This window comes from Hemitrygon akajei, chromosome 8 (genome assembly GCF_048418815.1).
Source record: "Hemitrygon akajei chromosome 8, sHemAka1.3, whole genome shotgun sequence".
Taxonomy (NCBI): Eukaryota; Metazoa; Chordata; class Chondrichthyes; order Myliobatiformes; family Dasyatidae; genus Hemitrygon; species Hemitrygon akajei.
Genome location: NC_133131.1, coordinates 29,445,421 through 29,468,939, shown reverse-complemented (window position 1 = coordinate 29,468,939; position 23,519 = coordinate 29,445,421). Strand labels below are relative to the sequence as shown.

Genomic DNA, 23,519 nt, shown 5'->3' with positions numbered 1-23,519 from the left:
TCACGTGACCCTGATTGGGGCTGGAGGGTGCACTAAGAGGTGCTACACTTTACAAAAAGGTGACCTACAGGCTAGCGGAGGGAAGGAACACCTTATACCTCCTTTTGGTATACTGCCACCTGCAATAAGACACTAAGAATTGCCAAAGATCAATGGGATTTAAATGGCATGCACACATACTATTATATACTAATGCACAGGAATAAAAATTTTAAAGATCAAGAGGAATTAAAAGACAAAGGGATTAAGTTATCCTTCAGTTGCAGGAGAATGTTGGTTAGAGTCCCAGAAGCACTATATTTTAATTATGTACTTTGCAATTTAGAAACAACATAATGGCTTTGGAGAGATTAAAGTGCAGATTGATCAGAAAGATACTCATTTTAATAGGTTAATTTATGATAACTGCTTGCATAATCTTGGACTTGTAACCCTCGTGTTTAGAAGATTACATTATATAATACCTCAAGTGTTTAAAAGAGAAATTAGTATTAGGAAGGCTAGATAAAAAGACTCTCTCCTACAAAGGGAACACAGAATGATAACTTAACCTTAAAATGAGAATGAAGTCAAAGAGGTGTGAAAAATGTGAGAAATATTTTACGATCAAATGGACTATCAGGAACTCTCCTCTTGAAGACTACTTACTGCCTTTTAACTAGGTAAAGAGATCAAGGAGTATGAGTTGGAAGTGAGAGAGACAAATTGTCAAAAAGCTATCTGAACACCAGCCCAGGTCTATGAGGCTTAATGGCCTCTAACTGCTTCCATGTTCCTTTTTATAGAAGTTGCACATTTTGTGGTAATAGATCAACAATATAAATATACTTAACCAAATTGCTAACTAAAAAGTGAAAAAAGATAACTTTACATTCTTGTGGGCTTTCTCTGTATTGATTCTCAAGCATTTTTTTTTGAGTAGAGACAATAATCTCAGTGAAACAGCAATACACATCTACTTCCTCCAGTTTAGTGTATGGCATTTAGTGCTCACAACACACACAACCAAGAATAAATTGCCACTTTACAGAGCATCTCCATTCAGTTTGCAAAGGTGACCCCAAACTTCCATTGACTTTTTACTTTAATTCTTCACCCAATTCTCTCGGTCTTTTGCCTCTTTCACTGCTCCAGTGAAGTCCAAGTTCAAGGAACAGAACTTCATCTTCTGATTAGTGCCCGACAACTTTGGGACTCAATACTCATACTTAGTTTGTACTGGGACATTCCATGATAAAAGGGTATCAGTTTGTAACATTAATTGAGTTTTTCCCCTCTCAGTTCAGGTCCTGCCTGATCCACTGACTGGGTAGTTCCAGAATTCTTTGGTTTTGGAATTCAAGCAACCACATTGTTGCACATCACGATGTCAGCACTATTTTCCCCCCTCGTTTTTTTTTTAATCCCCATTCATCTTCCTTTAGTTATACGTCCCTCTGGACAGATCAGCTGTGATAAGCCTTTACCATGTTCTCTGAGCCAGCACCAACACCTCTATTTGCATCAGTCTCTTATGGTCTCCACCCCATCAGAAATTCTGCGTGACCTTTCCACCCTTACTCTCTTCCCCTTCTCTCCAACTCAAAACCAGTTTGTTTTCTACTTTTTCAAATTTCTGATGAAAGGCCTTTGACCTCCTAAAACATTAAGTGCTGTTTTTTCCCTGTCTTCCCCCCCCCACTCACTTGCTGTCTATAAATGCTACCAACAGAATATTTCTAACATTTTCTGTAGTTACTTTAGATTTAAATGTTAGTTTTTTAAAAATTTATTCTGTACCTAGTCATGTATCTGCACATTAATTTCCTAAATAAAGAATTTATCTTTACAACTCTTATCCAGTTGAGCAATAAGGAAAGAATGCTTACCTGCTTGAATGATGGTTGCAGCTCGTCTCGATCGTGCTAATTTTCTCTGGCAGTATTTACGCCAGCTATGTTGAATACAAAGTGCCTTATTGGAAAGTGTTTTAAGTCTTGCACTTTCAAGCAGTTCAAGCTAAAAGGGATACCAGTAATATTTAACCTTTCAGAAGGTGAAGGGATTGTTTATTCACCGCCTCCCTAAGCTCCAACTCCTCCCAACAACTAACCACCAATTGCCCCTTAACTCTACCCCATACCAAATCATTGTCCTGATCCAGCTCTGGATCCAAATACTAAGCAGCAAATTTTCACTTCAAAAAGCAAACCAGACTCAGTTGTACCTATGCCTTGGCACAACAGATGTTTGCAGTAATAGTGGACAATATAAGGCTGTTTATGCTCTGCAGCAACACTTATACAGCATACTTGAGAATGTACCAGGAAGTTCCAGACCAGTGTATGTTAAGTAGGTGATAAAATGGTGATGAATGAATTTCAATCAGGACCCCTGCTGAAGGGTCTCGGCCCAAAACGTCAACTATACTCCTTTCCATTGATGTAACCTGGCCTGCTGAGTTCCTCCAGCGTTTTGTGTGTGTAGCTCATGTCTGAAAGTCAGTGAACAGTTCTAGACACCAACTTACTAGACTTCTTTCCAAGGATCACTGCCAGCCCCAACATCTACATTTACAGACCATTGGAGCTGTGAAAGCTATGGATGATATTCCACAATTCAGAAATATTGAAAAGTTTTTAAAAATAAACTTAGTAAAATGAAAGCAATCAAAGTTTAGAACACATAAATACAAACCAATATAATTAGTCAAAAACTTGGCCTTCCTTTAGCCTCCTAATCTTTTTCAAACATATGAATACGAGAAATCAGGTGTAGCCTGCTTCAATATTCATAAGACCATGGCTTATCTACTTCAGCACAAATTTTCTACCCTTTCCCCAAATCCTTTTATTCCCTCAACCAACAAACTTTATCTTGAACGAAATTAGTGACCAGACTTCCAAAGTACTATGAATGATATAATCCTTAAGATTTGCTGTGATCCATTGTTTTGACTACATAGCCAAGGTAAACGTCCTACAATTTAGCACAATTCATTTCAAAACACAACTGACTACTCTACTCAATCTGTCTTCAAATGACAAACCTACAAAAGTTTGGTGAATCTTTGCTACAAGTCCTAAATCAGAAGTGTGTTCTTTTTTTAGGTAAGTAGATCAAAATTAAATTATATTTCAGGAATGCTCTCACCAAGACCCTTTATAATTATAGCACAACATATTTACTGTTTCAATCAAATTTTTAAGCAACATGCAATTAGACATTTTTGCTTTGCTTGACCTGCAATTTTCAGTGACTTGTATACAAGGGCATCCAGGTCCCATTGAACATGAACAATTCTCAATCTCTCATTTAAAGTGCATGGCTTTCCTCTGTATGCCCTGTTTTCCTCCCATATTCTGAAAACACACAGATTAGGGTAGGTATGTCATGGTCATGCTATGTTGGCCACTGAGAGCATGGCAATAGTTGCAGGCTTCACCCAGCACATCCTCTGACCATGTTGGTCACTGACGTAAATGACACATTTCATTGTATGTTTCAATGTACGTGTGACAAATAAAACTATTCTTTAGTCTTTAAAACTTGTTTTTATGATTCAAGTGGATACTCAAACTCTATCTGCCATGTTCTTAACCACATCTCATTGCATTTTCATCTCTACTCATACTTCCACTTACATTTGAGTCATCAATAAACTTGGAAATAATGACATTAGCCAAATCCTTAATATAGATTGCAAAAAGGCTGCAATCCCCATGAGTCACAGTCTGCTAGTCAATAGACTCATTAATTCCTACATTTTGTTTTCTGTTAACTAACACTAAATTCATATTCATATATTGCTCCTAATTCATTATTGTATAACCTTGCCTATTAAGCTATGTGGGACCTTAAAGCCTTCCAAAAATCCAAATACACTTCATACTATAGTCCTGGTCCTTTTCTATTTTACCAGAAACATCCTCTAAAAAGTATCTGGTAAATACTATTCGTCAAACATGATTTCCTTACTTTAAAATCCATGCTAGTTAATATGCTCAAATCATGACACTCAAGGTGCCTTGGAAAACTGAGTGCTTGTTTAGATTCTTAAATTTTTACAACGGTACTGCTCTTCTCCACATATGCAAGCTTTGTGTTTCAGATTCCAACTGCCCTCTTCTTCAGAACATTTCTACCCTTTATCCTAAAGTTATGCCCTCTAGTTTTAGATACATCTGCTATGGGGAAGTTTTTTGCAAGCCCCTCAGAAATCTACCAACTCCAGCCTGAGGAGCAACTTGAATCCGCTCCAATTTGTCTGCCATCCCAACACTGTTGTTGGCCAAATCAAATGTAGTGATGAACCAACATATAGGAGGGAGATTGAAAATCTGGCTGAATGAAGCCACAGCAACAACCTCTCAGTCAATGTCAGCAAGACCAAGGAGCTGATTATTGACTTTAGGAGGAGGAAACCAGAGGTCCATGAGCCAGTCCTCATCAAAGGATCAGAGGAGGAGAGGGTGAGTAACTTTAAATTCCTCAGAGGATCTGTCCTGGGTCCAGCACACAAGTGCCATTACAAAAAAGGCACAGCAGCACCTCTACTTTTTTTTTAAAGAAGTTAACAAAGATTCCACATGTCATCTAAAACTTTGACAAACTTCTATAGATATGGGGTGGAGAATATACCAACTGGTTACATCACAGAGTGGTATGGAAACACCAATGCCCATGAATGGAAAAGCATGCAATAAGTAGTGGATACAACCCAGTCCATCGCAGCTTAAACCCTCCCAACCATTGAACACATTTACAAGGAGCGCTGGCTCAGGAAGGCAGCATACGTCATCAAGGGCCCCCACTATCCAGGTCATGCTCGTTTTGCTGCTTCCATCAGGAAGGCAGTATGGAGTCTGAGGTCCCACGGCAGCAGGTTCAGGACCAGCTATTACCACTCAACCATCAGGCTCCTGAATCGCAGAGGATAACATTCACCCCAACAGTGAACTGATTCCACAACCTATGGACTTGTTTTAAAGGGCTCTAACACATACTCTCAATATTATTTATTTACTTGTTGTTTTGGTTTTTGAAAATGACACTCATGGTAGTATATGGTGACATATGTACTTTGTTAATTAATTTACTCTGAAGTACCTCCTCAGTATCCATTGTCAAAAAAACCTGAATACAGCCTATCTGGTCTCTCATGATAAATAAGACCATAAAATATAGGAGCAGAATTAGGCCATTTGGCCCATCAAGTCTACTCCACCATTTCATCATGGCCTATCCATTTTGAATGTTCCATCCCAGACAAGATCCTAGTGAATTTCTTCTGCACTATCTCTAGTGAAGTTACATCATCCTTACTATGACATTTCATGTCATCTGCAATTTTATTAGTCACAACTCCATCATTAGTATACAAATCATTAGTGTATTAACAAACAGTAAGGGCCCCAGTACCAATTCCCATATCATACAACTGGTTATAGCCCCATGAGCACACTATGCTTCCTATTACTCAGCCAGTTTTGAATCCAATTTGCCAACTTGCTCTGGATCCCGTATTCTGCATCAGTACCCTATGTGGGACCTTACTTAAATTGATGTGGACTGTATCAATTGTACTATCCCAATCAATAGACTTAGTGCTTCAAAAAAAAAAATTCAATCAAATTAATCAGACATGATTGCCCCATAAGAAAGTACACCAACTCTGATTAATTCCTGCCTTTCCAACCAGCCTTTCCTACTTTTCCTAAATAATCTCACATTTGTTATTCTCTAATCCAGAATCTATAGAATCTTGGAAAATCATAACCAGAACATGCACTATTTCTAAAGCCATCTCTTTTAAAACACTGGGATGTATGTAAATCCTTGGGAACTCTATTTTCAGGCTCATTAACTTCTCTGGTAAGTGATTCTTCACTTCCTCATTTGTACTGAATTTTTCTCATGAAGACAGAAATAAAATTATTAAAATTCTATTACCATTTTCTCATTGTTCATTATAAATTCACCCACACCTGTTTGTAAGGGATCTATAAGAGAACTTGGTCTTTTCCTTTATACAGAATTTCACTTCTAAATTTTGTTACCAATTTACTCACATTGCCAAATATTAAAATGTTACCATAGTTCCAATCATGTGGGTTACCTCTTTCTCTAGCAACGTGTTAAGCCTATTCATTAATACTAGCTTTAATTTCTCCTGCAGTTCACACATACATCTCACCACTTTCCTGCAATGTTTTTTTGCTTTAAAGCAATATATATTTGCTGCAAATTGTGAATAATTTCTTTAAAGACTAGCCATTGCTTGTACCATATCATACCCTTTAATATAGAATACTACAATCATCATTCATAGTTTGCCTTGTTTTAATTAATAACTTTGACTTCAGATTGAAATACATCACTTATGGCTGTAATGTAAAACTCTATCACACTATGGTCAACTTCTCCTAGGGGCCCCTTTACAAGGCAATTATTAGTTACCCTTTCTCATTTCATAGTACTAGATCTAAAATAGTTGTTCCTTAGATGGCATTTCAACATACCAATTTAGAAATTCATCTTGTATATATTCTCTGAAGTCATCCTCTAATTCAAGGGTTCACAACCTTTTTTATGCCATAGTTCAATACCATTAAGAGGGGTCTGTGGAACCCAGGCTGGGAACCCTTGCTCTAACTGGTTAGTAATTCGATTTGATCTGTCCATGTGTACAGTCCAATTACTGTATTTTCCTTCACCTTCCAATTGCTATTAATATGCAAAAGGATGAAGAATGTGAAGTCCTGGTGTAAATGCTTGGCAGTCTCTGCAGGTTGAGATTCCGCACAGAATCCAGTATCTGAATGAATTAAATGCCTCAAAAGGTCAAACCCAGAAGTCTGAAATTGTGAATTTGACAATGCAGGATGGAAGTATTAGATCTACTCTAAATCCAATGGCTGAATACCAATCAGTACTGCTGGGGATAACTAGCAAGATCCAGATTTTCAGGGCTTTGAGAGAAAGATTACAGAAACCTGGCTTTAAGCTTCAAATTAAAGACAATGTTGCAACTAGTTCACAGAGTTTTTTTGGGGGGCTATTTCAAATAATTGGTAGATTAGGTAGCAAAGTATCTTCACACACAAAATGCTGGAGGGACTCAGTGGGTCAGGCAGCATCTATAAAGAGTCAACATTTCAGGCCGAGACTCTTCATCAGGACTGGAAAGGAAGGGGGAAAGAAGCTAAATAAGGTGGTGAGGGGGAGGGGAAGGAGCACAAGCTAGAAAGTGATAGGTGAAGTTAAGTGAGGGGGAAGGGAGATGAAGTGAGAAGCTGGGAGGTGATAGGCTGAAAAGGTAAAGGGCCGAAGAAAGAGGAATCTGATAGGAGAATGGACTATGGGAGAAAAGGAAGATGCAGGACACCAAAGTGAGGATACGAGAAGGGCAAGAGGAAGCCAGAATGGGGAACAAAAAAAGGGGAGAGGGAAGAGAAAAATTACCGCAAGTTAGAGAAATCGATGTTCATTGCATCTTCAGTACTATTGGGGGAGAAAAGGTCAAGGAGATATAATATTAAAATTAGAATTGGACCTGTCATAAGAGAAGTTTGTGTAAAATTTTCTGACAATAGTCAAACTCAAGAATATTCACCATCAGTGAGAGTAATACCACTTTTACAAGTCAAAGACTAATTAACCAAAACACTTAGATGATGATGGGAATATACATCATATTTTCACTGTATGATAGAGTAAGTTTGAGGAGTTACTTGGCCTTTCCTATTCCCATACAACTTGATAATTAAAAACAGAGAAAGACTCTCAAGATAATTTTAACTTACCGTATTGTGGGTCATGAACAATTTTGTTTTGCCACAGTGCACTTTTGTGTGACACAACCCATTCACAGCTGGGTTCTGGAATGATGATACACTTTGTCCAGCTAATACATTAGTGAGAATGTCCTGCACAGTGGACTGCAGTGTCTCACTGCTGCCATCTGTTGATAGTGCACCTGCAAAGACAAACGATATCCATTTCCCATGGTGGTAGCATCTCCATTAAGGCTGGCGAATGTGAGAGCGGAACAGTGCAAAGACGAGTAAATTAGCAAGATGAAGACAGCAAAAAGATAATGAAGGAACTGGTGAAGAGTCAAACTGAAAGAAGCTGAAAAGAGACAGAAAACAGAGGAAATATTAAAATGTTCACCTAGAAGTATAGCATCCATTGCAAAACATAGTATTAGCACCAAAGCTAACATTTAACAAGTCTATAAATAAAATTTTGTGAAACAGGTTATATTATCAGTAAAATATTAATGCAACAGCTTCCTCTGTTGTAAAACTAAAAACTGATTTGACAAACCTTTCGATTTTTTTGTAAAAAAGCATCCATTAATGCTTGGTAAACTTTGTAAATTAGCTTGGCTGTATTTTCCCAGAAGTCCATAACGTTTCAGAAAATGCTGGTATGGGACTCTGGATAGAAAATAATATTAGTAAACATATGCAGCAACAAAATCACTGATCATACACCTGTCACTATTGATTCCAAGCCAAAATAAATACACACTTTCCCACGCATAAAATTAAATCAGAATTTCCAATGTATCTGGCAGCATATATACATTTTTAAGCATGCAACTTGTATACCGGTAATTACATTATCCATTAGGAGTAAATGGTTCAATTATTATAGTTAATATTCTATTACAGTTTAGTCATAAGCAAAAGATTGAAATAACATAAATGTCCCATATTTCACTCAATAATTTACTCTGGCCAAATTTTTAAAAAGTGCAGATTAATAATGGACTAACATACCTAATGGGGAACCCAGCTGCACTTATGCTAACTGTTTCAACTAAACCACAGGCTTCTAGCTGGGTAAAAATCTGAAACAATAAACAAATTTATATTTTCATCTGAAAATCAGCATAATAAACATTTGACAAATTTTCATCTGACTGCAATATGAATCAAGTCAGAAACTGTTCTTTACTATAGGAAATTGTACACATGTAATACTTTAAACCATTGACTAAAATAAAATTACCACTGCAAATCCTTAGAACTGTTGAATTATAAACAAAAACTCTTCACTACTAACAGTAAAAACAAATCTAAGAAAGTTAAAATCGTAATTTTCTCTACACATGAATACAAAATGAAGTTTGAATACCTAGCTTCTGAATAGATGTGGCAAGTTCCAAACAGCTTTTACAACAAAATGATCCAACAACAAAAGACTTGCCTCTTCAGTAATGCAAAATATTTTTTTAATTCTATTACTGTACCTCCTCTGATCTGAAAAGAAAGGGCTTGCAATCCATATTAGGTTTGATGCATCTGATGTAGTGAGGTGTAGTGTTGTTCAAAATATGCATGAGACTTTCGAGTGAACCCTGCAGGAGAAATTGACAAAAACATTTGAGGCTCAAACCACATGGGTTTCAACTTCTATGATAGGCACAGCAATGCAGCTGCAAATGCAAACAAACCTTAAATTTGGAGACCACAGTAAATGCTTTATTCTGAACTTTAGTGTCATTGTGTTCTTTCTCTTCAATGGGAAATAGCTCCATTAGCAGGGCATCCTGGGATGTCTGCAACAACTGCACCAGTTCTGGTGGTACAGGATCCTAAAGCAAGAGGAACATTAAAGAACAGACAGATTTCTATATGATAGTTACAACAAGCTCTTGACAAAACATCTACTTGCACCAGAACACTGCAAAACTGAAAGAAAAGAATTTTATATTGTGTTTTTTTCCACCCGATCGTCTTAGTTTTTTTCGTGCAGGGAGGGGGATTTGGGAGTCAATTTGCCTGATCCGTTTTGTTTAATTTTCTTTTGTGCAAAAGGGAGGTCGATGTACTTGATCCATTTTGCTTGGTTTTTGTTTGGGTGGAGGGATTTGGGGGTGATGTACCTGTTCTGTTTTGGTTGTTTTGTTTTGTAGGGAGGAGGGATTTGGGGGTTGTTGTACCTGTTCTGTTTCTGTTGGTTACTTTTGCGGGAGGTGGGATTTCGGCATTGATATCGTGCTACTTTTCTTTCTTGGTTTCATGGCTACCTGGAGAATTGAAGAATTGTAGAGTTGTATACTTGGATAATAAAATGAACCTTTGAACACTGGATCAGTACTAAGCAGCATCCGTGGAGGCAAAAGAAGGCAACTGACTTTTCGGGTTGAGACCCTACATCAGGGCTGAGGGAGAGGAAGTAAGATAGCTAATATATAGCAGTAGGAGGAAGGGGAAGACAGATAGGTAGAACCTAAATGGGAGAGGATGGTGGAGTGGGCCAAGAATCAAGCACAAAATAGACTAATATATTCACAGAACAATATTGAGTCTTTTACTAAGGATTTAGTAAACGCTCTTGAATTTTGAGTCTTCTTACCTTGTTCTTTTCCAGCATTCCCTCAATCTGGTACTTGACCTTTCCAGCATAATGAGCCACAATGAAGTTTGGAACATTGCTGAACACATCCCAGCTCAAACAATGATTATTTGCCAAAGCTGTCTGTAAGCGGGTTTTGAATTGGTTTTCATCTGAATTTCGATTAAGACGGCTCCCCTACAGAGAGAGTAATTGCAAATGAAATGAAAATGCAGGAGATCAGAGGAGATCCATAAGCATAACTGTTTGGACAGATATCGCACAATATCTAGAGGAGGTGAAAAGATAGTTTAAAAAAAAGGAAATAAAGTGAAAATCTATTTCATTTCTCAAACAAAAAGGCACAAATATATTCTTTCATAAAATCATGTATTTAACCTCACCTTGGCTTTGTGTGTAGTTTCAGTGAAAGTTAAGTTAAAGTCTGTTCTGAGCTTCATAAGTATATAAGGCCGGTGCTTATGCTGGTTTCCGTGGTGTGAAGTGACTGAGAGTACGAGACTACCCCCCCCCCCCCCCCCCCCCCCCCCGGATTGGATGCCAGTCAATCGCGAGGTTAGTGAAAGTGAAACTACATATTTAATGTAAAATTATGAAGTTTGATTTTAGTAGCGACCTTAAGATTTACTGGAGGTTACACCTCCATACAAGTTTCAAAAGACAAAATGGGTGTATTTCTGCAAAGCTTACATTATTAGTTATAGCATAAAATTTGCACTAGTTCCACTTCACAATGTGTAGAAGATAGTGCTACTGCTTCACAGCTCCAGCAACCTAAGATCAATGCTAAACTCAGGTGCTGTCTATGTGAAGTCTGCAAGTTTCCTCTGTGACCAACTGGGTCTCTCCTGGATGCTCTGGTTTCCTCCCACATCCTAAAAGATGTCCTCGTTCGTAGGTTCATAGGCTACTTCAAATTACCCAGCAGCGCAGGCAGCAAGAGAATCAGCAGGCAGTTGAAAAACGTGAGAGAAAATAAGTTGCAGGAAAATAAGTGGGGAGATGAGATTTTTCTGAGAGTCAACACAAACTTTATGGGCTAAATGGCTTCTTTCTGTGTGGTGAGTAAATACAAGAAAAATATTTTGTACTTGTATAACCATTAATAATGATTACAAAATGTTACACACAAGCAATCAATATTGTTACTTTTAAGCTTGCATCACCATGACACGAATGACAAACAAAACCATGGGGCAGCACGGTAGTGCAGTGGCTAGCACTTTGCAATACCAGTGACCCGGGTTCAATTCCTGCTGTGCCTGTAAGGAGTTTGTATGTTTTCCCCGTGACCACGTGGGTTTCTTCCAGGTGCTCCGGTTTCCTCCCTTGTTCCAAAGTTATACCAGTTGGAAGGTTAACTGGTTATTGCAATTTGTCCCATGATTTGGCTACAAATAAATTGGGGGGGGGGGGGGGGTTGCTTGAATGACCAGAAGGGCCTACTAAGCACTGAAAGTCAATAAATAAATAAACTTCTGATTTGGATTAGCAGGAAAACAATGAGTCACTCAAGAGATACAAAATGCAAGAGTACGATTAACTATTACTTCTAAATTGTTCAACTCAGATGGAAATTTTGCAAGATATGCCAATTACTTATTGTTTCAAACTTTAATTTTGCCCAGTAAGAGCCAATGATTAAATTCAGGTTTCCATGATTGTCAGGTATTTAAGATGCTGTAGCAATGAGCACTTAGTGGAATGCTTTATTCAGTGGAGGTGAAGGGAATCTGAGAAAGACTTCAAATAGTTTCAAGGCAACTTTTGTAACTGTACAATAAAACAAAGATACTGGGAAAATATGAAAATAAAAAAGAACCGAAAGAATTTGTATGTCAGAAATTGGAAAGGCCTTTCCCATGTGGGAAGAGTAAGGTTGGTATCTAAAAAAATCTTTAAACTTAAACACCCTCTTTATTCCTGGAAAAGTAAGTTGAACTGTTTTTAGCCAGAAGCAAGAACTTGAAATGTCCTTCCACATATAGCAGTTGAAGCAATTCACATGGACACACTCTAGGAAAAGCTAGGCTGGCTTTTGGGGGAAGTATAGTTGGTGGAAGCTCATCACACAGGCCATTCAGCCCACCACTTCCACTCTGACCAACGGGCCCCCATCTAGTATTGATCTCATTTTCCAGAAGTTAGGCAAATCAGTAGTTTGTCAGGACACCTCTTAATGCCATCAACAACTCTGCTTCCATCACACTCTCCAGCAGTGCACTCCAGATACTCATTACATTCCGGACAGATCCCCTCAAAACTTCTACCACCAAACCCTAAATCTAGGTCCAAAAGGGGTATATAAATTGTGCTAAATAGCTGATTTTTCTGCAGTATCCATGATTTAAATGCATAGTGATAATAAAAATAGTTTAGACTTCAAAATAAACAAGGTCAATTAAGCAGGCAGAACCAATTTTAAAAAGATAATTACATTCCAGGGAAGATAATGCTAGTTCTGCCACATTTCCATCAGTCCATTGTGGGAGCCATTAGTCCCCTAGAAATGCTGAAAACAAAACTAAAGTGATAGAATTTCATCCAGCCAATACTGTCCACATGCAGAAACAAAAGGAATTAAAAAGCAATAGAAGCAAGAAGCAAACAACGTGTACTGAACTTCCACATTCAAAGCCTTCATAAGTTCCCAGAAAAAAAGTCTATCAGTGGATTATTCTAAAATATGGATATTGCAAAGAAAGCATGACCACCAATTTTGAGCATACAAAAAGTCCTAAAATTAAAATATATGTTTTATTGTCATCTGAGATTGGATAGAATGTGGAAACAGTTCCAAAATGGAGTAATTGAGGTATATAGACAGATTTAAGAAGAACTAGTTAAGTTTATGAGTTGAAAAAGATGCAAATTAGGTTGATGAAATACAGTGGATTGGGAGGAATCTCATGGTTAACATGAACACGGGCATTCAATTGAACTAAAGGACCTACTGTAGATGCCGGATTATAAGCCGCTACTTTTTTCCCACGCTTTGAACAGCTTTGAACACTGCGGCCTTTACTACAGTGCGGCTAATGCATGGTTTTTTTCATGCCGCCAAAAACATTTTGCCTCGTAACAGTAGACCAATAAAATTGATGAGTAGTTTACAGAGGTCCAATGAAATTGTACGATAAATCAAGCGCACTTTCACAATTAAATTATTGTAAATCAGTCATTTGTACTCACCCTCATCAACATGGAAAACACTCGAAGAAAAGCATTGTGCTGCCTTTATGGCAGTTATTTAGTTTATAATATTTTCGCTTAGTAATTCATTTGTTAGTATTTTCTAGTTAAAGTTAGAAGTGTTTTAAGTATATTTGTTTTCTGTACTACATCCCGGGATGCTATGACGTCACATCCGGTTTCGCCGCGTCTTGTGGGAAAATACCGGTTTGCGATAAACAGAAAGGAGGGGGCGAGCGCATTAGACCCGCGCGATGATGCAGCTTTTAAGTTAAAGGCGATCAATAACTTTTCCTGATAGGCTGCAGTATATATTTTTTTACCAGTCGTTAGGAGATATTGGAATGTTGTTCGTGCACTGTTTAGTAAAAAAGTATACGCAACGTAATTTGTGTGTTACCGATATGTATGTATATTTAAAAGTAGCCGTGTTACAGGCACGGTTCGAAAAAAAGCATTTGCAATATGTATTTGTTTATGTTACCATACGGATTTAATTAAAAGTTAAAAAATCCTCACGTGTAATATCTTTCTGTGTAAATATCTCATATTACAACGTGGGACACCTGCGGCTTAAAATCCGGTGCGGCTTGTACAAGTACAAAATTGATTTTCTTTCTAAAATTAGAGCCTGCGGCTTTTAATCAGATGCGCTCTGTAGTACGGAATCTACGGTATATAATTTTCTATATACAAACATTAGCCAGAGCAACTCGCAAATCCTACTTCTCTAATAATAATCACCAGGCTTCATACATTCATCCTATTAAAAAAAGAAATGGACCTCAATTTAACATTTAATCTCAAAGATACACCCCTGACAATGCCACATTCACTCACTATATATTAATGCATTAACTTACATTACGTGTACAAGTTGCATACATGAATATGATCTACTTGTTCTGATAAAACCGCTGTCAGTAAGCTAACTGGACACTTACATCAAAGTAAAGAAAAATGGCAAATCTGGAAGCAACTACTGGACGATATTAAACTTTAATTTTGAACAAAGGAACACTGAAACAATTAATGGTTGAAGCAGATATTAGCTACTGGGGAGAAAAGTTAATAAATCAGCAATGCTTTGAATTCAATTTAACTGTGATGTGCTCAGGAAGACTTCCATCATGTATTGGAAGTAGATGATTCACTAAATTTGCCCCAAAATAAAGCCTCGTTACAATGCCCCCTTCCAAAACAAAGATTTTTACCTTAAACCACAAATTTCTTGTGGGAAAAATCAATTACCTCAAACTACTGCTACCCCTTAATTTGTGGTTAAGGTTCAACATATGCTTACAAACAAAAGACAAGTTGAAGAAATGACCAACCTCGTTTAAAAGGGAGAATATGCTGGAGGGACTCCCTTCAATCAGATCCAAACACCTCTGGTTATCTTGGTAATTGACAAAGGACCACTCTAAACCCTCCGAGGTATATTCCTCCTGAAGAATAGAACAGCAAAAAATGAAGGAGGTGAGACAGTTAATGTGGAGAATGAACCTTGAGCACCTTATTCTGTTTATGTAAGTTGTTTGACTTGCCACTTACTGGCAGTGTCTCACTACTTTCCTGTGACTCGTGTAGAATTAGTGAAGCTACATTTACCGGCAATTGATTTAATTGCACAAATAATACCTAAATTAAATTGATCTAAGGTTACTGGATTTGGACTGCCTTTCAAAAATTCTGTTCAAATTGTAATCCCAACATGGTGGCCTAACATCCATTGGCTTTTATAGGTTTCAATACCTCTGGGTTTTAAAGAAATTTTTAAGAAAAAATAAAATAGAATATCACAGCAGGTTATTCTCTGCCTTAACAACAAAAATGATACAAGTTCAACACAACCTTTAATTCTTCCAGCAAGTTATGCTAATTCATAGATTTTTAATTTCCAGAAAACCAAAATATCAGATCAAATGCATGCAAGATAACTGCACTACACTTTGATAAGAATACTCCAGAACAAAGCCTCGAATTACCTGCTGTGCCTTAAGATAGTGTGCAACAAAGTGCTGCTGAAGTTTCTCGTTTGCATAGTTAATGCAAAGTTGCTCCAGGTTATTCTGTGGAAATGATTCAAATCCATATACATCTAGAAGACCTGTATTAAGTTGAGGAACATAAATTATTTAATGGAAAAAAACCAATGAAAAAAAACCTGCAACAACTCAGGGCTCAATTTCAAAATGAAAAGCACAATTTAATTGGTCACTCTCTCACATTAATTTTCCAGGTTTTGCAATTACTTGTTTCTGTACAATATACTACATGTATAATCAAGACATTGAAAAAAAAACAAGAAACCCCTATAAAGTGTAACAGTTAATCATCACTTTTTGTATAATGCCAATAAATGTCATGTTACAACCATGGATTCAAATTTATTTTTAGAAAATCACCCTAGAGACAGAAGGCAATTTGATTTATTGAAGGATCATGAATAACTCTTCCTCAGAATGAGCATTCATTTCATCTTGATTAATTGCTCAGGTTCACAAGGAGGCAAAGTGAAATTTATTTAATCTACATTCAGAAAGGAAGGCACTGATCAAGGATCGTCACCAAGGATTTGCTGATGGGGAGTTCCTATCTGACTAATTCAACTGAGCTTTTTTTTTTGAAGAGGAACTAACTATTGATGAGGTGCAGCTGATTGTGGCTAACATGGACTTTGGTAAAGCTCTTGACAAGGTCTCACATGGAAGATCAAAAAGGTCAGCAAGTTGGTAACTTGGATCTAAAATTAGCTTGGTATTAGACAAGGGGAGATGGTGAAGGGTTGTTTTTGTGCTTAGAGACTGTGACCACCAATGTACTACATTGATCAATGCTGGGATACATGCTGGTTATTACATAGAGTATAGGTTTCCCCCACTATCCAAAGGTAGAGCGTTCCTACGAAACCATTTGTAAGCCGAAATGTCATAAAGCGAAGAAGCAATTACCATTAATTTATACGGGAAAATTTTTTGAGCATTCCCAGACCCAAAAAATAACCTACCAAATCATACCAATAACACATAAAACCTAAAATAATACGAACATGTAGTAAAAGCAGGAATATATGATAAATATACAGCCTATATAAAGTAGAAATATTGTATGTACGGTGTAATTTCACTTATCAAAAGCGGGAAGACAGTGAGCTGAAATCGATTTGGAGAAAGAAATCGCACGTACGCGCATGCGCACACAACTGCCCGCACAAGGCTTCACGGTCATGGTAGTCTTTCTCGGGGTAAACAAATGTATAAAGCGGGTGTCTTTTTTTCGTAAAAGTGAAATTCCTCTTTGGTTAGCAAAATCAAGTACTAATGTAGGTCTTTTGTAACAGAGAGCTGTTGTAAAGCAAATGTTCGAAAAACAGAGGCCACCTGTATATGGTTGATTTAGACACAAATGTTGGAGGTATGATTGGCGAGTTTGCAAATGATACAAAAAATTTGTGTTGTTTATAGTGAGGAAGGTAGTCTTATGCCTTTGGCTACAGAGTGACATTGATCAGTTGGTAAATTTAGCAGAGCAACAGCAGATGGAACTTTATCCTGTTAAATGTGAGGGGATGCATTTGAGGGTGAGGGTGAGGTGGAAATCAAGTAAGGGTAGGACATATACAATGAACGGTAGGGGAATTGAAACCTTGGTGTAAAGCCTCAAGATGCCTGAAGGCAGCAGCACAGGTGGATAGGATGGTGAAGGTGGCATATAAATGTAAAGCATTTCAAAAGCTTTAAAGTAAAATATAAATATATATAAATAAAACAAACTGCTGGAAGAACTCAGAGGGTTAAACAGCATTTGTATATGGAAATGGGCACTTGATGCTTTAGATCAAGGCATACCATCTGAGTCAGAAAGTCTTAACACAAAATGTCAACTGTCCATTTCCCCTCCATGGATGTTGCCTGACTCACTGTGTTCCTTTGCACCAGATTCCAGCACCCTCAGTCTCTTGGGTCTCCAAGGCATACAAAATGTTTGCCTTCACTAGCTGGGTGTAGAATACAACTATAGGACTGCCATGCAACAGTTTCTTAAGACATTGGTTAGGTCACTGCTAGAATATATAATGTGTGGTTGTGGCAACATGCAATTGGAAAAATGTGATTGCATTGAAGAGGGTGCAGAGAAAATTCAGCAGGACATTCACTGAAGGCAGAATGGATTAGTTGTATTTTGTTTTCCTTGAAGCTGAGGTGGCTGAGATAGTACCCAATAGAAGGATATAAAATTATGAGAGCCATAGGTAGTATTTAGTAAAAATAAATAATAATAAATCTTTCCCATTGTTAGAGATGTCTGAGACCAAAGGGAAGAGATTTAAGGCTTTAAGGCAAGGTAGAAGAAATTGAGACGATCTAGGAAGTATTTTTTCATCTGTAGGGGTCTAGAACGCACAGCCCGAGAAGATGGTGGATCCCAAAACACTGTACTCTAAATGACAAGGACTTGAATTAGCAAGGTACATGAGGCTATGGACCACTTGGATTAGTATAGATAAATACTTGATGCTCGACATGGATGTGATGGGGTAAAGGGTTTATTTCTCTGTTATAATCACTCTGCTGCTATGTACGTTTTCAATTCAGAAGATTAAAAATAATTTTTTGCTTGTTTTTTAAAAAATCAGTTTTGTGATTGGAACACACTTCACACTTCTAAGAAAAAAAAACTTGTGGAACGAAGCAGCTAACTTTTCTAGATTTAAAGTTTATAAAATGTACCTATAAAATTGGTCCATCCAAAAGAATGTGAACAAATAGAGCCATTTATAACATTTACCAGCCAGTCAAACAGCCTGTAAAAAAGTAAGACGAACACAAGTACAAAAACATCTATTACACCAACATACATACATATATAAGCTTGGCTCAATTAGCAATTTTAAATTAAACCAACAATCTTTCAACTCAGATGATGCAAATGAGCATAGAGAATTGTTGAAAGAAAAATATTCCCTGACATAATGGATTATAAAATTTAGGTTGACCAAACCTTGAGGATCAATGATCTGGTCATTCATGTGAATGTTACAAATTTATTAGTTGTGATCATAATCATTTGAAACTAAATCTACTTTTCAGATATATGAAAAACACCAATTTAATTGGCTCACCTTTACAGCAAGGAAAGAACTGTGCATCACATAATTTAAACCACTTCATGTCTAATCTGTCATGTTATAAATGTGAGATTCTGATACCAAATTTTACAAAAAGAAAACAAAATGATCGATTACTCAGTTCATTGATTAAAAAAAAACTATTTGCTTTTCTTTGAAAGACCTTCTGAGATGGTTTATATTCACTGAAAAGTGGATGGTTTTAAAATCTAATTTAAAAAGCAGATTTGGTGCTGTCTTGCTTTATCCCATGTTCTTTGATGTTAACTAGCGTGCCCATTGTCTGGCTACTATGTGAATTAGCAATACATTTGAGACCACTACTTTACTAAATCACCAGGGCACCCATCATGAAATCATATGCAAAACATGTGTAAATCTAAAATATGTTGCAAGTAAAGTTCCGCTTGTTATCTTTTCCATTTGGTAAAACTTAAATAAACTAATACCAACAAACAATATAAATATTCAAATAAAGATAATGTCACCTACTTTGCATAAATAACTTTGGCTACACAGTCCTTTCTTGTCTCACATTCCATTTTAGAGCATGGTTTTTTAAAGATTTGTTGCTGTCTGCCTGCTATTATAGTTCGAATTCTGATCTGTTCCAAAAGGTCTTCCTGAGAAATTTTCAGCAGATTTGCAGTGGTTGAAAGAAAGCCTATAGAAATCATGCATTCTGATTAATAACAGACAAAAATGACAATATAGCAAATTAGCACACTCAAAATGCTGGAGGAACTCAGGAGGACAGGCACCATCTATGGAGAAGAGTAAACAGTTGATGTCTTGGCCTGAAATGTCAATTGTTTATTCTTTTCCACAGATGCTGCCTGACTTGCTGAACTCCTCCTTATTTTGTGTGTGCTGTTTTGGATTTCCAGCATCTGCAGACTTCCTTGTGTTTGTAATACAGTCAATTGTATAAGGATCATTCCTACTGCTAGTAGGAAAATTCAAAGTTCAAAATCAATTTATTATCAAAGTACGAATATGTCAATGTGCAGTGCATTGTGGTTCATTTCTTGCAGACGTTTACAGGTAAGAAATACAATAGAAATAATAAAAAAACTATACAAAGACTAATCACCAATCTGAAGACAAATTGTTCAAATAAAGTAAATAATACTGGGAATGTGAGTTGTAGAGTCCTTGAAAGAGAACCCATACATATTTGTTAAAACAAACCAAATTTTATGCAAGTTTTTGAACCAAATTATGTTTTATAATTAAATAAAGGACCCTGCAATTACTCAAAATATATTAAACCTGAAGTCTCAGAATTCCAAAGATTTTTTTTTAAAGAAAATCAATAATTGATTGGATTTTTCTTACTCTTAGCTTCTGCTTTGAGATCACAAGGATAAGAGTCATCCACCAGAGAGCTGAACTGCACATTGCCAAGATGCAGAAGACCAACCAAAATCTATTGAAAGAGAAAATAAGTATTAAGAAACCAGAATTGGGAAAAAACAACAAAAAAAAAAACACAAATGTAATTGGGCAAGTAACACTAACAAACTGATCAAAATTGGCATGTGTGCCTATGACAGTACTTTTTAAAAAATCTGTTTTAATCACTTGCTCTATTTTTAGATTGTTAAAGGTAATGTGCAGTAATTGACATTTCAAATCTGAGGGTAGTAAATTCATGTACATTTGTGCACAACTATAATCCGAAGGAAATCTGACAGGACATAAAGGAGCACCACATCAGAGATGCTGACTTCAGACAAGAGATTAAATTGTGTCTCTTAAGGTTTTAGCACCACCAGACTAGAATTTCTCCACTATTAATTGTGATTCCTATTAACACACCAGCACGCGTTTAGTTTAAGTAAAATGTTACACAGAATAATTAATTTTCCAGTGAATCCGATAACCTTAAGTGGAGCACTAGAACCAGTGATTTAAAGGAAATACATGAAGTATACATGAAGCTCAAGTGAACCACGTGCTGAACCAAATGGATTTGTCCATAGTTGGAAAGTGGATTATCAGTTTTACTCTATTAGCTGTTAAGGAACTGTAAATCATCTTTAATAAAGATGGAGTGACCTGCCCATTTAAAACTTGAATTACCAGAATACCTTGAAAAATTTTGCTATAACGTCAAAGGCTGTCATATCAGGAGAGAAAATTTAAATCTCATTTGGCCATTGACAATTTTCATCACTAAATTTACAAAATGAACATTTTTTCTTATCATATGCTACTGTATAAAGAATTAAATGGTAAATGTTAATAATCTGACAAATAAAATTTCACTCAAGTTAAAGTAGTTAATTACAATGTTCACTTACCCTGAAAACATTAAGTTGTGTGTCATGATCAATACCCAAATGCAGCATAGCATTTTTGGTTTCATCAAACTGTTTCTCTGCAGGCAAAGAATTGCACAATTTTTTGACATTTTCATGGATATCTAAATTATTTCAATTTTATTTTCATTTTCATACTCATTTCTGACCCCTCCTCAGTGGAGCATTTTGTAATTAAACTGATTAAATATTTCTTAGAACTATTTTCCAAAAATTACCTGAAAGTTAATCCATATGCAAGACCGACAAATAAAAAGTTATGATATACAAAGGAAAATATCAGACTTCAAAAAGATGCCTGAAGTGAAGCAATAGTTGTTTAATAAATAGAATTTTAAACATACAAGAGAGGGGATTCCACAGTAAAAGCAGAGATCCACCAATTTACTCAGCCCAGAAGCCAACACTCCAAAAATCCAAAGGCTCCAGATTCAATTCTTGCTCTGTGCTAAGTCAGCTGCAATGAGTTGGGGCGGCATTGCAAGTACAACCAGACTCAACGCACCAGCTTGTGCAATGGAGGAAAAGAATAATCAATTCAGGACTCCCATTTGATTGTAGTTAGAAATCACAACTGCAAATATCTTCACTCGATACAGTTAAGTACAAAGAATAAACATAAGCATGAAAACCCCTTAGCCAACAGCCTCCTGCATCTTGACAGGAGGTCAAATATAGGACTTGAAAATAGCTTAAAAAAATTAAAGACTTTTTAGTGCTCTGCATTGATGTGATTATACAAACATGTACATTTTTGAAGGTGTCAACTGCCTTTCAGTAAATTAAAATGATCACAGTCCACATTCAAGTACAGGAATTCAGCTCTAGTATTTGATAGGCTAGTCTATGCTAGATTAAATATAATTTATATTCTACAGTTCAATACACAAAGTGCAACATCTGATAAGTGTAACATTATAGAGGAGTTGTTAATGAAATAATACTATAAGTTTGTGTACTGAAGGATTAGTATCTACATTTGTATGCTAGAGTTTAAAAAGCATTGTTGGACTTAGCTTTCAAACTTCTAACCTTCTAAAACCTTCTCAGAATTTGGTAACCAGAAGAACTCTGTTGCTTCGGAAAGACCCCATTCTGATTTCTGTTCCTCAGTGGCTCCTTTCACTATCTGAGGAAACATTAAATAAATAAATTTTGGTTTTCAGATCATTGCTGAATCAGTAGCTTTAGCAGAACACAGGCATGTTACGCAGGGCAGCAAACAAGTATTTCCATTATTTTGCTACCTCTGTTATTGTTTCTGACTTATGTCAGTATCTTTCTAAGCTTTCACTGTCAGAAGCATATACATCAGTTTTGGACTTCACACCACCAATGTAAACTAGGAAGTATTTTTTAAAAAAGAAATATTGCTAATCTGAAGAAAAAAACGACATAAATAGTCAACATATGAGAAAAGAGCAAACAAGTGATTATATTTATATTCAGAGTCTAAATTACATTGAAATAATAAATTTGCGCCCGCTGGCACTGCAGAAGCCACCTTATCTACCAAGTGCTTCCATCACTTTGTTTCTTCGACATAACTGAAAAATTGAAGCCATTTTCCTTCTATAATATGAGCTGCAGCAGAATTTAATGATTTATGAAACTTGTCCCCTGAATCGATTATTACTGTTTGCTTCCAGTTTGAATTCCAACATATTAGGTAAAGCCACATCACATACACCAAAATCTGACCTGATAAAAAATGTGAAAATTTCTTTCATGAGGAGCTTGATAGGCAACTCTTGTTTTCTCCAACAGGTACGTTTGCACAGAAGCTCCCTGCAACTGCTGAGATCTGGAAAATAAAGCAACATGTTACAAGAAAAGGGCTGAAAAATAAGATGTTTCTCTGTTAAACAATTACAGATTTCCCCAAGCGATTTACATAAGAACTTCAAGAAAAACATTTAACAGTCATTTCTCTCCCAGTACTCTTCTCCCTATCCCCACAACTTTCAGAAACATTTGTTGTTAAAAAAAAAGGCAGCAGGAAAACTGGGTGATATTTACTCTCCAAGATTATAAGAGACATTATAATATCACTTACAGATAAGTTTATTGAATTCAACAATTCTTTTTGAATGCTCCTGCACAATTACTAACTGTGAAAAAAATTACAGGATGTTGAATTCAGTGTTCCAAAATTTACCTGTTTAAATGGAGTTGGATGTACTTTCCAAATCGGCTACTGTTGTGATTCCTTAGCGTGGATGCATTTCCTGTGAAATAGTAAGTGAGATTAGTAACCAGCCACTGCCTCATTTTAATGGTTACCTTGGCAAATCTTATTTGTTTCCTACAGCTGCCTAATTTGATAACATTTTATTAAACAAAATAAAATCGACTGAAAAACATTTAAAATATTCCATGCTACAAATAAGTTCAGCGTCTTAAATTGATCAAGCTGCACTTCTGATTCTGGCTGATTCAGCAAATCAAACTTGGACCATTTATTTACAATCCTTTCAGTAAGGTTGACTGCACACCTCTAAAGTCTGACCCAGAAGCATAGT

At 36.5% G+C, this 23,519-nt stretch overlaps 1 protein-coding gene across 5 annotated transcripts in view; it reads right to left on the bottom strand.

Annotated features, from left to right (window-relative positions):
• myo19 (myosin XIX) overlaps positions 1-23,519 on the bottom strand; it is a 55,501-nt gene that overhangs the window by 19,929 nt on the left and 12,053 nt on the right. Inside the window, exons 6-21 of one of the 5 annotated variants that reach the window (XM_073053540.1) lie at positions 23,156-23,225; positions 22,699-22,801; positions 22,030-22,126; positions 20,980-21,056; positions 20,012-20,102; positions 19,166-19,337; positions 18,276-18,349; positions 15,531-15,652; positions 14,877-14,990; positions 10,351-10,527; positions 9,446-9,586; positions 9,242-9,349; positions 8,769-8,839; positions 8,311-8,423; positions 7,785-7,957; positions 1,869-1,998 (exon numbers count right to left, since the gene is read on the bottom strand). In XM_073053540.1, the coding sequence (XP_072909641.1) occupies positions 1,869-1,998; positions 7,785-7,957; positions 8,311-8,423; positions 8,769-8,839; positions 9,242-9,349; positions 9,446-9,586; positions 10,351-10,527; positions 14,877-14,990; positions 15,531-15,652; positions 18,276-18,349; positions 19,166-19,337; positions 20,012-20,102; positions 20,980-21,056; positions 22,030-22,126; positions 22,699-22,801; positions 23,156-23,225 (1,833 nt within the window). Of the gene's footprint in view, positions 1-1,868; positions 1,999-7,784; positions 8,113-8,310; positions 8,424-8,768; positions 8,840-9,241; positions 9,350-9,445; positions 9,587-10,350; positions 10,528-14,876; positions 14,991-15,530; positions 15,653-18,275; positions 18,350-19,165; positions 19,338-20,011; positions 20,103-20,979; positions 21,057-22,029; positions 22,127-22,698; positions 22,802-23,155; positions 23,226-23,519 lie in introns of those variants that run through there. The other 4 variants (XM_073053541.1, XR_012099910.1, XR_012099911.1 and 1 more) reach the window with 4 other exon arrangements.